General features: G+C 40.2%; 1 protein-coding gene across 7 annotated transcripts in view; it reads left to right on the plus strand.

Annotated features, from left to right (window-relative positions):
* st3gal3b (ST3 beta-galactoside alpha-2,3-sialyltransferase 3b) overlaps positions 1 to 15,928 on the plus strand; it is a 57,707-nt gene that overhangs the window by 11,084 nt on the left and 30,695 nt on the right. For 4 of the 7 annotated variants that reach the window (XM_037786442.1, XM_037786439.1, XM_037786440.1 and 1 more), the window contains 5 exons: positions 4,166 to 4,316; positions 11,806 to 11,877; positions 12,380 to 12,421; positions 13,609 to 13,651; positions 15,713 to 15,805. In XM_037786442.1, the coding sequence (XP_037642370.1) occupies positions 4,196 to 4,316; positions 11,806 to 11,877; positions 12,380 to 12,421; positions 13,609 to 13,651; positions 15,713 to 15,805 (371 nt within the window). In that variant the 5' untranslated portion in view covers positions 4,166 to 4,195. The remainder of the gene's footprint in view (positions 1 to 4,165; positions 4,317 to 11,805; positions 11,878 to 12,379; positions 12,422 to 13,608; positions 13,652 to 15,712; positions 15,806 to 15,928) is intronic. The other 3 variants (XM_037786443.1, XM_037786444.1, XM_037786445.1) reach the window with 3 other exon arrangements.

The following is a 15,928-nucleotide window of genomic DNA, read 5'->3' on the forward strand; positions in this document are numbered from 1 at the left end:
TGCTGTTCAATTTAATCCACAGGTGTCTATTTTTCATTTGGGCTGTTGTTTTCCATCAACAATTTGCAGTTTATTTAGTTAACCTATAGAATTAATGGTTGCTTTTTTAAAAAAAAAGAAGTAAAATAAGCCATATATTTTCAACAGGTTACATTTTATGTGAGGGGACCAATAGAGTATTAACAAGTTGCATTTTTAACCTGGTGGATAGTATCTGTTGTTGCCTCGTGTGGATTATGAGCTGCTCTTTTGAAGAGGTATTACAGATCTTCCTGTCTTTTCTTGTCCATTTAGTTGTGTAACGTCAGTGTTGGACAATGTTCTCTGGCAAGTAGTTCATCTAGAAATGCAATATCTGTAGGCGGATATTAACCCTATGTTTTGGACTCCCAGGAGTTGGTGTTAACTGCATGCTTGTGTACATTTGGATACAATTCACTATCCTGTTCAATTTAATCCTCAGGTGTCTATTTTTCATTTGGACTAATGTTTTCCATCAACAATTTGCAGTTTATTTAGTTAACCTATAGAATTAATGGTTGCTATTTTATGTAATTTGTATTTAACCTTTATTTAACCAGGTTAGTCCCATTGAGATTAAGAACCTCTTTTCCAAGGGAGAGCTGGCCAAGACGGTCAGCAGCAAGAACACAAAGTTGCAGACCCAGACACAAATAGAGATAAAATACAATTCACAAACACTGAAAGCACTAACATTTGCATTAAAAGAGAACTATTTAAAGACAAATGGGGGGACAAAAAGGAACTTTTCTGGGAGTCTGCTTCTAAAGCCTTCATTTTAGATTTAAAAATATTTAATGATACCAGCTCCTTGATTTTTGGGTCATTTTGGAGCAAATTCCAGGCTGAGGGTGCAGAATATGCAAAAGCCCTTTACCCAATTTTTGTCTGAGCTTTTGGGACAGAGAGCACAAAGAGGTCCTGTGAACGCAGTGAATACTGTCCACAATTTCTTTGTGTAATAAGAACACTTAAGTATTGTTGGAGCAGACCCAGAACCACCTTATATATAAGGATGTACCAATGGGAGAGTAATAAATAAATAAGCCATATATTTTCAACAGGTTACATTTTATATGAGGGGATCAATAGAGTATTAACAAGTTGCATTTTTAACCTGGTGGATATATAGCATCTGTTGCTGCCTCATGTGGATTATGAGCTGCTCTTTTGAAATTCATGCTTTTGAAGAGGTATTACAGATTTTCCTGTCTTTTCTTGTTCATTTAGTTGTGTAACGTCAGTGTTGGACAATGTTCTCTCTAATCTAGAAATGCAATATCCGTAGGTGGAAATTAACCCTATGTTTTGGACTCCCAAGAGTTGGTGTTAACTGCATGCTTGTTGTACATTTGGACACTCTGCACTATGCTGTTGAATTTAATCCACAGGTGTCTATATTTCATTTGGGCTGTTGTTTTCCATCAACAATTTGCAGTTTACTTAGTTAACCTATAGAATTAATGGTTGCTATTTTATGTAATAAATAAATAAGCCATATATTATCAACAGGAGGGGATCAATAGAGTATTAACAAGTTGCATTTTTAATCTGGTGGCAGGGTCTGAAATTAAGTTTTTTCCTCACATGCCACTGTGGCAGGTCACTGAACATTTCTACTAGCCACACAATTTTTGTCTGCCACTTCTGAAATTTATGTTGAATGCTTTAGACTTGTAAACACTAGGACTGTGTGTTAGCAATAATCTGGTGATACGATACGTATCATGATACAGGGGTTACGATTCAATATATTGCGGTACTGTAAGCAAGGCAATATATGGATTTTTTAAAATCCAATTTTAGGAAAACGGTCCGCCATATGTATAAAATCTGAGTAAAAAAATATTTTTCAATCAGAATAGTAGGATCTGCATTTGCATTTCTCTTTGCAAATAAAATAAAGTATTGACTGAGTTAATCTTTGCTTGTAAACTATTAATTACTAATCAATACAGGGTTTTTGAGAATCGATACAGTATCACAAAACATAATATTGCAATACTCCATATTTTTGATATTTTCTTCCACCGCTAGTAAACACTGAGGTAGTGGTAACGGAGAGTAGAAATATGGATCATGTAACCTTAATTACTGAATATTTTTAATTTAGGAATTGCTTTTGAAAAAGAATCTGCCATGGTGGCAGGTGACCTGAAATTTGTACCTGCCACAGCCAACATTTACCCGGTATTTGGCAGGTGGTAGGTGCTAATTTCATTCCCTTGCTGGTGGATAGCATCTGTTGTTGCCTCATGTGGATTATGAGCTGCTCTTTTGAAATTCACACTTTTGAAGAGGTATTACAGACTTATCTGAGCTCAACTCTGCTCAGAACACCACCCTGTGCCAAAGCAGAGCTAAAGTAGTCCTCAGGATGACTCAAAGATTGCACTTGATACATACTTTTTATGTGACATCTGAGAAATTCTGCACAGTAGGGCTGTGTATTGGCAAGAATCTGTTGATATGATACGATCATGATACAGGGGTAACGGCTCAATATATTGTGATACTGTAAGCAAGGTGTCATAGTATAAAGACACACCACTATATATATAAATTATGTGTTGAAAAAGTCACTGTGAGATGGCTACAATGGGGACTAACATCATCACACCTGAATACAAGTGGGCTAATTGGATCCTTAAGAGTCTCAGCTTTCCAGTCATACGTTATTTATGTAACTCCAACACTGTTAAAGGACCCCAGTACGCAGAAATATTCAAATACACCATTTTAGAATTTGTACTGCATGCATACAACTGCATGCTTTTTGCCCAAAACTGCATGTGATTATCATAAAGTTTGTCTGTAAAGTCATATATTGAGGTGAGAGATCAAGGTACCCCTTTGAAAATGCCCATGCCACTTTTTCCTCACCAAAATTTAGCGTAACTTTGAAGCGTTATTTAGTTGTGAAAAAGTGAGCCCGCTACAACCTCCGAAAGACACAATCGCGGCCGGGTCCGCCGGATTTTTAAGAGCTTAATTAAAAATCGATACAGAGTTTTGGAGATTCAATATAGTATTGCAAAAACATAATATACTCGTGTATCAATATTTTCTTACACCCCTACTGCACAGCATGTGTTTCAACAGGGCTTGTTTTTAATGAAAGATGTAGTTTATGCTACAATAACAACATATCAAAGCAGTGGCACGGCGCTGGGTTACAGTTCATAAGTCGGTAGACGACGCAGGCTAATTAGCAGAGTTTGTTCTCAACAGAAGGCCAGACCACACTGACACACAGATGACTAATGGGTTGTCTTGTCTGCTGTCAGGCGACATGTAGACTGGACATGATTCACAGCGTGTAGCACAGCGTGTTTTTGGCTGGTTTAATGTAATCTGGACGGTCCATATCTGGATCTTCTGTGCCTGAGGCAGGTTAACTGAGAGGTGAGATTAATGGAACGGAGGGGTAGTTTTGTATAATCGTTAACTGAGCGAACCAACAACAGTGACAGAGGAAGACTGACCCCCTTTATCTCATAACTGTCATGTTTTCTGCAGCAGCACGGGTGTGGTTTCCTGTAAACTACTAATAACATTAATGTTTTGGAGATGGCCGTTCTTAACGGATGCTTGGACAACTGATAAGTAGCAGTGTGCTATGTAGCCATCATCATCACTTACTGTCATGACCACAAAGACGGACTTGCTGCATATCCTTTGTGTGCCTGCTACTGAAACAAGCTGATCAAAATTCAAAAACAAATATTAAAATTTTCTTCATGTGTTTTTTTTAATTGCCTTCTTCCAAACACGACTGAAAAGGAGAGAGGATGGTGTATAATATACACAACGGAAGAGATTTCAGATTCAACCTCGTTGGAGTCGGACCAAAATCAATCTTTATAAAACTACCTTCCATCCCATTTACCTTCATTATATTTTCTCCTTTTTTTACATACCTCTCCAGTTTCCTATTCATCTTTTTAGCTGCAAGCTGTCTTGAATTTTGACTCCAACTCTCTTCTCTTTCCACACTCCCTTCCTTTGTTTATGTGTGTTCTTCTTTGCTTTGTTATTGCCTTTGTTTGTGTTGCCAATTTTGTTCCCGTGCTGCCAACAGATGAGTTTCTCTTTTGGGATGTATATGATAACACTCTGTCCCTGTACCGTCTTGTCATTTCAGGTGATGACCTGGATGGTGCCATGTAAATGAATGAAGAAGACCATGAAGCCCACACACAAGCTGCTGTTCGTCCTGTGCCCCATGCTGGTCCTGGGCTTTATTTACTACTCCTCCGGGAAGCTACATCTACACGTATGGGGCCAGAAGCCTCGTAAGTGACATCTCCAGTCTGACTATAACATTGATTCATCATCACCTGATCATCCATCTGTCACAGTCCTTTTTGAAACCTACACGTTATTGAGCGAAATGTGTTTTCGACGCCTGTCTCTGTTTTGTCTCTCTGTGCTGACTGCCAGTTAACCGTCCGTCTGTTTCAATCTGTTTCTGTGTTTTTTATTCTACAGTCAGTTGCTCTGCTGAACCGTTAGTATGTCACGCTGTGTGTTGGTGTTTCAAAACCCTGTGTGTCTCTGATACTGAAATTAGTTTTTCATTCACTTTGCCAGAGCACCGGATGTGGTGGGGCGAGCGTAATCAGATTTTCTTGTGCAGCCAATGGCAAATGGCATTTTCACTTTCACTTTAGATGGTGAAACAACAAAAACTCCCAAAACTGAAAATGCAGTTTTGTGCTGCCCTTTATAACGTACAGAGAGGCTCACGTATTCCACTCTCCACTTAAAAATAACCATGGCATGTTTGGGTGTTGGTCATGACTCAGCGGGATTTCCTTGTAACGTTGCATGTCCTGAGGTTTTGAGTCCATATTTAGAACAGTTGACGGACCTGGATGTTTGTTCCTATTTGGCTTGCTAAGAAATACGTCTTTAGGCAAAATATTTGGTCAAACAAACTGCAAACTGTCGATAGAGGGAGGGTGGCGGAGGGGGGGGGTTATAATGTCACACTGTGTGGGCACCCTGAAACAGCTGTTAAAATCCAGCAGAGGGGGCTAGAAGATTTCTCAAACAATTTAGAAACTTTCTTGCCTGTGCCTCCTACAGAGTATATTTTCTAGGATAACATTCTCAGGGAGCAGCTTTTGGCACAGAAAACACAAATGTCAGTGTTCTGAACCAGATTGAGAGCGTAGCTAGAGGGACAGCATGCTTGGCTGAAGTGTAAAGCTTGGAGAACACTTTTTTTTTTTTTTTTTTTTTTTTTTTTTTTTTTAAAATCTCCCTTGTGTTGCATCATTGATATCTTCACACTGGCTGTAATGTATAATGTTGCTATGGAACTGGAACTGGAGAGAACCTAACTAGTCTGATGGAGGAATGGGTCCACTGATTTCCCAACCCTGTGTGATGCAAGAATACAGTGATGTGCAACACTGATCTTGGGTGGAGAAGGATTATGTTTCTGGTCAGCAATATGATGATTCAGGAGGGTGTGTCGAAGCCATGACTGATGGTCAGGTGTGGGCACATCACTCTATGGTCAGTGCCAATTTGTCAGCCTATCAGCCTATTGTCATTGGGAATATTTTTTTCATGAGCTCCATTCAGACATGGGTTGCGTCCAAAATTCTATACTAACATGCTATTTAGTACGCTAAAACAGTATGTAAGATATTTTAGTATGTCCGAAACCTTAGTATGAAGCCAGTAGTATGTGAATTGCATACTATTTCCGGTTTAATATTACAGTATGCAACGCTGGACACTACCGCGGCATAAATATCCCACAATGCAATACGGTTAGAGTTCATAACGGACGTTGACGGACAGCTCTGTAACATCAATAACGCTTCAATATAACTTTAAGTATAAGATTTAATTTTGCTAGGCGTAATATATATTTTAAATTAATTCAGACTTTGATTCTCACAAACCCTCGTTTTAGTCACATGAGGTTGGCATGGATTACCATGGTTACGTGTCTCCAACCGGCAAGGAGACTCTCAGGAAGTGACGACTTAAATTACTGCTCAGTGTGTTTGAAAAGATACGTACTAGTTTATTCACACAAAAGTATGTTGAACGATAGTATACACCTATTGAATATGTAGTGCATAGTATGCGATTTCGGACGAAGCCATGTATCTCACTCCTTAAATGTTCTGAAACTCTTACATGGCAATGTCATGTTTGACAAGGGGCATTTTTCCATTGAAGTCATCCTACACAGGACCTTTTTTCTAAATTCCTCCTCGGCTCAAATGTGATGATAACTACTAAATATCGAAATATACACTGTAAATTATGAAATTGATTAGAAAATGTATTGCTGCTTAAACAACTGATGGGCTTCTGAAGCAGCCGAGCCAAGGACATAAACATTATACTGCAAAATAACTTGAATCTCTGTGTGAGAACTGAGAATGCTTTTCTCTTTTCCTTTTCCTTGTCATTGCTTTCTTTTCAACTCATCATCACCCAGCACTGCTCCCACTGTGAGGAGAAATCGGACTTCACAACATGATTTCCCCTCTTATGTGCCAAACATCGATTTTCGATCTGTAAAAGTATTTTGTTATATTTGAACATGGAGCTCCGCCTCCACCATAAAAGAACTGTGTGGAAGTCAGAAGACAATACCTGATCAGATAGAAGAATTCAGCAATGCACTACATGTACTATATAGTACATATAGAAGGTATTGTCGCATCCAATGTGCACAAATTTCTGTCAACCTCAGCATTTCAAAGTGTCTGTATTGTTGAGCTCTGCCTCTCTGCCTTACAGTATGTGATGTACGGTGTCAGTTTGTCCACATTGTGGTGGCCGTGGCAAACTGCCTGATACAAATGAGTGCAAATATCACTGTAAGTTTCTATGTACTGTGATTATATAGTTCATATAGATGACTTTCTTCATTTTCCCACACAGCTGGGTTTGCTAAACTAAATATTTCTCTTCTATCTTGCAAAAAAAATCCCCCTCTTTGTGTGTTGCATCACTGACAGTACGCCTGATCAGCAGATGACCTCGGCTGTGGTCCGTATCAAAGCGATTTCTCCAGCTGTGACCAAGGTCTCTGTGGAACAAGGCTTTTTGTTTTTATGTTGCGACACCTTCCATTTTGTCTAAATTCAGCATCGACATTCATGACTGCAAAGCAGTGAAGTGAAACGCTTTCAACCTTGTTCCATCACCTGCGTGGGATTGAAATGATACGCAGTCAGTTTATTTTAATAACTGCGTGACCCCCTTTTGATGTGAAGGGAGCCAAAAGAATGGGGCTTATTTTTTTTTCCCCCTGACTTGCAGTTCAATAGCACAAAGCTAAAAGAGAGGGGCTTTGATTGCAAGTGGGAAATATTGGCTGTCTGCCTTACTGTGGTGCCAGATGTTTGACTTTAAGAGGGTCAAAGGAGGAAGAGGAGCATGTGGATGGTCTCTCCTGCCCTCTGCCCTGCTCAGCTAAGCTATGCGGTCTCACTGAGAGGATCAAATCTGGATGATCTCTCATCCTCATTCTTGAATTGTGGCGTTAGAGACTGCTCCACAGGCAAATGGAACATAAAGAGGCTTATGCCCTGCTCATCATATGCATCATTAAGAGCATCTCTGTACTTTTTTTTTTTGGCATTGTTTGATGGCGCTAAGATCTCTTCATCTCTGTGTTCTTGCAGCAGAAAAAACACAGGTTTGAGATGAACTGCGATATGAAATCCAGCTAAAATATCTGGGCACTTTGGTATTGAAAATTGGTGAAAAAATTAAAACCGTGAGCTTAAAGGCAGGTTTTGTTTTGTTATATTAGTTGAAATTCTCATTTTCACCCGTCTAATCATTTCTTTTGGCCCTAATGTAATGATGGAACGGGCTACCTGCCTTTCTGTTTACCTGTGTGCGTGCACTCTGCCCGTACTGTAAGTACTAACAATAGCCATGTTCACATTCATTATGATATGTTTATGTTTGTAATGATAATAATGAGGGAGAGGCTTTGGAGGGAGACCTGAAGCAACGGACTGTCAGTGTATTTCTTGCTAGATTTAGCAGCTTGTGGAGCTACTTTCAATGGAAAAGAGGTGACAACACTCTGCTTGGTTTTTCGGTTGGATCATCTTAAAAAAGCCAGTGTACACTTGCTAGTTTCTCAAGATTACGCACCCTGCCTTTAAATAATACATAACTGGGGCCTCTGATCTTGTGTCCTGGCAAGCTGGCGTCCTGCAGAAAGTGTGTGTGTGGTGCTTGCCACAGTTGGCTGTGACTGGAGCTGGGTTTAACCAGCTGCTGTATGCGGATCCAAATGATGGTCACCACATTCAGAGCATTTTTGCACGCTCTCCTGTTCTTCTTCTTCTTTAGCCCCTGTGTTATGATTTACCCAGACTTGTTTACGTAATAATGCCTGCAGCCATTGATCAGATCAGTGCTGAATTATGTTCCCGTTTCCTGGGTTTTTTATCTGTTTTTCAATCAACGGCCAGAGGCAGCTTCTCCTGCGGCCATTCGTTTTACGCTCTTATCTTTTGACTCTGCCTTGTTGCCAGCTACCTGGGAGTGTCGATTTCAGAGCAGGCTCATGTGACCGTTGTCATTCCTCTCTGTCAGCTGGAATGGATGTTTGACTCTTGTAGGGCTGCAGTGATGAGGGGCCCCCGTCTACTTTACCTGTGTTCTTTCAATAATAGAGTCTTCTTTAGTCCACCCAATATAGCTTGCTTCTAATTGTAGCCGCTCCAGAAGTGCTGTCAGTTAACGTGGTAGAGAATTGCTGTGGCTGACACACAAGGGCCTGTTTTAGCCGCCACTTGTATTTCTGGCTCGTTCAGCTCAAACCACAATTAAAGCCCGTGCAGCCACGATGAAATAAATCCACACAGCCGGCTGAATTGCTGTGTGAAAACCTAAAAAATCGTCTGTTTTGTGTGCATTTGCTATGCTGTTGTACAAGTAATGCAATGATGTGTGCCTGATCGGGTACTTGTGTTGTTATTTAAGCAAACTTTCTATCGCCTCAAGCTTGTTTTGAGTGTCAATATAGGCAATTACATTACAACTGTTGTCATTGATCCGTATTCATGTTGTGAGACAACTTTCGACTTTACCAGTGCAGCAGGGCAGAAATTATGGTTGACCTTGTTTAACAAGTACTGTAATAAAGTGCAATCAAATAACTATTTCAAAAGCGTTTAGGTGTTTGACAAAACAAAAAGGAAAGATATGTTCGTGGGAATAACTAAATTGTGTGTTTGGCTCTACTGATACACACTTTAAGTGATGGAGGCTACAGAAAAAAGGTTTATGAAATAACAATATTAAAGTAATCATGCTTAACCAGTTAAAGGCTGCAACGAACCATTTTGAGCAAGGTCCACTTACTGGACATTTTCTGGAACTTTCAGCTACATCTCATGGCTTTCATCAGCAGATGGAGTTTGTTCATTTTTCATTAAAATGGTTCACTTGTTATCACATGACCTAAGTATGGTATTTTGGTCACTAGATACGTTTATTTGTTTTTTTAGATGTATGGGCAATATACTGTAGTATATGGACCTTGTACTAAGAGGTTTGTGTCAAACTATTATTTCCAAGGTCAATATAGTGGTGCAGGAATGAGTCCTAAAACACGGAAATGAGTTAGCATTTTAGCACTTCCGGTTCCCAGTAAGTCAGTGTTTTTTTAATGAGTTTTTTTTGTTAGATTGTGGTTAACACAAGCTTAAGAGATCCACGATATACATCAGTGAATATCGCACTCGTTAACTGTGAAGCTGTTACATGTCTTAAAAAACACCATGCGATCATAAAAGCGGTGTTCATTTGTGGAGATTATCTCGCTGAACAAAATGTGCAAGTATCATAAATGTTTGAACTCCTTTAACACAACATCAGTTTATCAAGAGAGATTGACCAACACTTGTGTGTGTGACATCTTGAACTTTTGTTGAAGAGCAGTGGGATGTGGTGCACAATGCTGTTGCAACACACTTCCTTTTTTAATTCAGAGCTCACTTATGATAGTTTGCTTTGTTGCTAGTAACAGGAACACCACCTCAGGGTGTTAAGTCCCACTTGAAATTAACACCTGCAGGGCGAGAAATGAATGTGTTGCACCAGCTAAGCTGCTCTCATTTTTTGCCAAAAAGCTACAACTTTAAACCCTGTTGATTTCACCTCTAAACCGCTTTTCTAAAATATAACACTGTTCATGAAAATGTTGTTGTTATGACATAAATCCAGTTGTTTGCTAATAGTGATTCTCTGTGTATGCCTTTTGCTCATAAATCTTTCCAGTGCTTGATTAGCAGTGTGGTCAGCAGTTGCTCAAGGAGCGTGCTCTAAATAATCCCGACCGCAGCTTGGTTTTCAACATCAGGGAATGCCTTCTTTTGAGGCCATCAGCGATACGCCTATACAGTTACAGCTGGAGCGTAGTGTGACGCTTACTAATTGGGGAATTTGATCTGCCAGAAGCCCTCACATGGAGAGGCTGTGTTGTGTTGCAGCTTATTATACAAGAACACAGTTCTGGGCAGCAATTTACATCTGCAGAATTCGATGCTGTCTTTTTTGTCACGAGAGCACCTTTTGCTCTTGTTCTGTTTTGAAGAGGGCTTTGTAGTTTTGTCCTTCAGCGTTTGGATGGAACAACATGGCGGCTGTCCTTTGAGTGTTTTGAGAGACATGTTTTTTTCAAAAACCTGTGTGGGTTTTTTGTTTGAAGCTAACCCACTTCTCAATTTTAAGGTCCTCAGTTTTTATGCATTTGGTGAAACAAATTATATTGATTAATATAAAAGGGGATGTAGAATGGAAATGTGCAGCAGTTGCCAAAATCTTAATCAAGCATAATAAACGCAGCTTTAAGGACGTTCAGAGTAAGTCACAGTCATTCACTGTGGGTCTGTCGCTGCTGTCTCTTACATTGTTGTGTAAATCAAATTAGACAAACTTGTCTAATAAGTCATTCTTTTAGATTCATACGTTCACACTGTATAGTTACTAAGGGTGTGAATCACCAGACGCCCCAGGATACGATATTATCATGATACTTAAGTCATGAGACAATCATATTGCGATTTTAAACATTTTGCAATATGCTGCTGAGTATTGCGATAAGATATATTGTGATTTATTACCTCTTTTCAACTGCAAATTATGCAGTTTGTCAACATCTGTTTTATCTGATAAGATACAGTTTTCACTCTGTTCATCTCAGAGTTTTCATTCACACATCTTGAGGTCAGAGGTCAAGGGACCCCTTTGAAAATGGCCATGACCGTTTTTCCTCGCCAAAACTTTGCGTAACTTTGGAGCGTTATTTAGCGTTCTTCCCAACAAGCTATGTATCTTCACTCTAGCTTTAAAACCGAGCCCGCTACAACCTCTGAAAGACAGAATAGCGGCCTGGCCCACCGGCGGGCAGTTGGATTGTTAATACGTTATTAGTTTACACAGTAAAAGATCGATACTTGATGACTCTATATCGGTACAATATTGCCACGCAAAATATTGCGTTTTTGAGTTAAAGTAGTATTAGTTACTGTACTCTATGAATGGCGCTACTTTGATGGTAGATGTTGGAGGAGCAGCATTAAACCAATTTGTTTTTTCTGTCTCTGTGTCTGCCTTTTGTGTGCATCTGTTTTTGTGCGTAGCCGCGGTCTGTGTTTTGCTGACGCTGATGTTGAAAACATATATATTTTTTAAATATTCGTAGTACTTTGGTCTTGGTTAATAGTTGCTGCCTACTGCATCTCCACAGTGATGATCTTAACCCCCTTTTGTTTTCAGAGTTTTCAGAGATTGATGCAGAAGAGACCACTGTAGTCCTGACTAAAGTGACTGAAGTGAAAAGAATCACAGGTAGAGGCACTGAGACGCTGCCCATTTATACTGGGTGACTATTGTCAAGCGGGTGATTTTATACTGGGCTGTTGAGGTTTTTTTTTTAATTTTCAAGGAATATACATCTCTGCTAACTCAACAATGAAAGCTTTCCATTTTACCACTTTCATCTACCTATCATCATTTGTCTTTGTTTTATTACCAAAAATGTTTGTGCTCAATCACTCATTCAGTTCTTATGGTTAACTTTCAATATACCACTGCTATGTTAATCTCAAAAACACAATGGGGGCTTCCTGCAGTTAATTTTCCACCTCATTGGGCTTTCCGCCTTTTGAATATAGATTGAGACTCCGTAGCTTTAATCCCAGTAGGCTGAATTATAATTCTAACTTCTCCTCCTTCTCCTCTTCTTCTTACTCTCTAATGTCTGACATTTGCAGTGGGCTTTATTTTCAAGTCCAATGCTGCAATAACAGACTGACCTCAAACGGTGCTAACTGACCATTTTGTGTTTCAGAGATGGAAACGGACATCACCGTGGGACGAATAGTAGGCTCAGGTACATCTGCAGCCTCACCAACCCATCCTTGCCGGCCATCCACCATTTAGAAGAAAATATGACGGAACCTTTTTAAAACCCTGCCATACTTCAGCAATTTTCAAAAACATAGTCAGCCAACTTTGTCAACCAGATGTGTTACTAACTAAGTAAATTCAAGTTGGTGTAGTAATTTGGTACCCATGACAACTAGTGAGGAGTTAAACATCTGCTCAGTCATGATCCTCCACATGAAGCTGCAGCGTGATACAACACTGCCCTCTGTTGTCTTGGCTCAGTAACAAATTGTTGGCAAGTGAAGCAGGAGTTTTGGTGCATAATATGATACTGTAAGGTTCCACAGACCCAACATGTCTTACCGGTAGGACGCTGCCGCTTTAATTTCTCCCAAGCTGTCGCCTCGACTTGGCCCTTTTTGGCTGCTTTATGCTTCTCAACAGAAACATAACGCACACACACACTCACCCGCTCGTCTTGGCTGCCATGGCAAAGTCCCCGTCCTCCAGGGCAGTGCTTGGATCCTTCCCTAACCAGCCGTCACGCATTCCCATTGTCCTTTTTCTTTATCTTTCTCCTCCAGCTTCTCTGTGAAGACAAGATCCGCAACCACAGGAGTAATGCCACGCTCTTCCTACTTTCAACTAATGCTCATGTAGTCCTCTGCCATGCTAATTACAGCATTTTACTGACAGAAATTTATATAATATGTTAACTGTTTGAGACTCTGTAAGTATCATTATAGAATATAAAATATATATATATTTATATATATACTCAAATGACATCATTTCTCCATAAATATTTACCTCTGTGCTTCTCTGTCTTCTACCTCAACGCTTCACCAGGCACCTATTGGCTGCCCCTTTGGTTGTCCATAGGTGATCTCTAACTTCTTTTCTAACTTTTATTTTAAACTCAACAGATTGTTTTGGCTGGCTTCTCCCTAACCTCGCTTGTTTGTCATAAATTCTAATGCTTTTATTTTCTTTTACATTTCGCCATTTTTGTTTTCCCTGTGAACGACGCACAGGTTGTTTTACAACTACAGCCAACGAGCTGATAGTTGAAATTATGTACATTGGACGAACGGTACTAATGATCCAACTAAATAAAATTCCCAGATGCCGATCCATGCTTTATAGATCTGCGTGGTAATTTCCTTCTCTGTTCTTGTCTTTCCTTTCCAGTGTATGATAAGCAGGGCTTTCTGCTGCAGCTGGACACAAAACTGTGAGTACATCTCTTTCTAGTAAACACTTCTGTCATTTACTGCAACACATCATGTACCACGTGGGATATTTCTAACATGTTATATTCAGAACAGCTGAGTTCCCAGTTACACTTTGACTCCATTAGTTAAAGGATGTTTTACAGCTTGTTCCACTGAATGCTTATTCATACAGGCTCTGCTTGATCAATTGGGAAACATGAAAACGTAAACTTTCAAACAATTAATCTCACTTGATTTTTTTTTTTTAAATAAACACATAGCATTACAGTGGAGTCCTAACCAAAACCTGGTGACACATGCACAGATTTAATTGGTGGTCTGAGTTAAGAGATTTGTTTGAATTCGTAGTTGGTGTGTTCCCCTTTATTCAAGAGCGGCTGCGGTTTGTCAGGGTGAGAACATGCCACATTGAGTCATTACGCAGCCGTCATTGTGTCAGCGTGTCTGTTGATGTGTGTACAATTCCCTGAATTGGTTTGACACTCTTGCTCTAAACTGCCACGATAAGGCCCTTTTCTCCGGCCCTCCCACATCAATGCAGGCAATAATCACATGCTCCCATCACCGCCCCGGCTCTCACAGGGCACGTCTGTCCACACTCCGCGCACACACTGTAAGCACCGTGTCAGCACACACTTTAAGGTGGTTTTCACATGGGTTCAGTTTATCTAATACAGCTCCTTTACATTATATCTACAGTGTCATTAATTACTCCATTAGAGCACATGCGTACAATAGTGCAATTCATCTTAAAGCTAGTAATTAGTTTAGTTCCCGCTGGTAGTCTGATTTAAAAGTGCCCCCCTTGATTTCATTCCCACCAAATCTCTTACCAGTTTGAGGCCATTTAAGGCCAATCTGCAAGTGATTAGCACACTGAAAAATATTATATTAGTGCAGAAGTGTCTGTCGCAATAACCGCAATATTGCAATACCGCAATATTGACAAGCCAACCGCAGGGGATAGCAAGCAACCGCCACAACTTCTATGTTCACGTTTCTTTTTTTTAATTCTTCACAATTGGAGTGTCGCATTTTTACACTATGCTACAAAAGGCAATAGCGTGATGAGCGTCTATTCTGCGCTGAACGCTGCATGTTTGGTGTTATTATCTGGTCGCCGAGAGTTGAAAAATGCTCAGCCCTGGGTAAAACTCCACACAGACAACCGTCACATCCTACATGTAGGCTACAAGTGCTGGACAACAACAACAACAACAATGGAGGAGAAATTAACAAACATAGACCAGCGTGTCCGTCCTCTGTCGCTACGTGCTTCGACCTTCCCTTCATCCAGCGCAAGTACTCTACCTTGTGCCGGAATTTTGATATTCCGTATCATAGCAACCAGACGCAACCGAAGCGTCTCAGCTGAAAAAAACGCCGCACCTCATTGCCCTTCTTTGTTCTGCACTTAACGATAAACAAGTATTTAATTTGTTCAATCTTTGTCATTTAAAAAGCAACAATATACCTAATAATAGCCTATCAATGAAGCATATTTATTCAGCACTAAAATCAGGATAAATTAAATAATTTGCAAAAAAAAAAAGTTGCAATAATACGACATATCGCACTGTTGAGCCAATCATCATCACCGCAGGGGAAATTCCTTCGTCGCGCCAGCCCTATGCAGAAGAGTTTCAAATTTTACACAAGCCGGCCCCAGCAAACTGCCAACTCAAGATTTTGGGCCTCACATGGTGCTAAGACTTGGGCCTCCCTCCTTTCTCCCTGTTTATTTGAACTAGATTCATGGCATCCATCAGGTTATTAATGATCGTGCTAGTAATCGGGAGGTTCTAGTTTTAGCACTGCCAGTGTGATTATTTGAACAAGGCCCCTCTGCTTTGTCTGACCACACACAGGTGATTCGCTGAGCTGTTGCTGAGCTCTCCAGCTTCCCTAAGCCACCCCCGTTCTTCTTCTATCTCTATCTCTCAAGCAGATTGTTTGACAAGCTCAGTTTTTTTTGAGGCTTAGAAATGTGTCAGTGTAATTGATAATCGGTTATCACGATGTGTCTGAATAATCGCTCCCTCTGTTCTTTTAATGTACAGGCCATCAGAGTTGGCGTACAAGTATGGCAACCTCAGCGAAGGAGTGTGCAAGCCAGGATACGCAGCAGCCAAGATGACCGCCATCTATCCTAAGTGAGAAGCTTTGCTGTTTCTTTGATTTTTACACAGCAGTGGGGAGATGCTTTGGATGCAGGCCGATCTAAGACCCTCACATACACAATCACAAGCTTCACAAACAAATCGCTTTAATTGCAT

The sequence above is a fragment of the Sebastes umbrosus genome, chromosome 12 (genome assembly GCF_015220745.1).
Source record: "Sebastes umbrosus isolate fSebUmb1 chromosome 12, fSebUmb1.pri, whole genome shotgun sequence".
In the NCBI taxonomy this organism is placed as follows: domain Eukaryota; kingdom Metazoa; phylum Chordata; class Actinopteri; order Perciformes; family Sebastidae; genus Sebastes; species Sebastes umbrosus.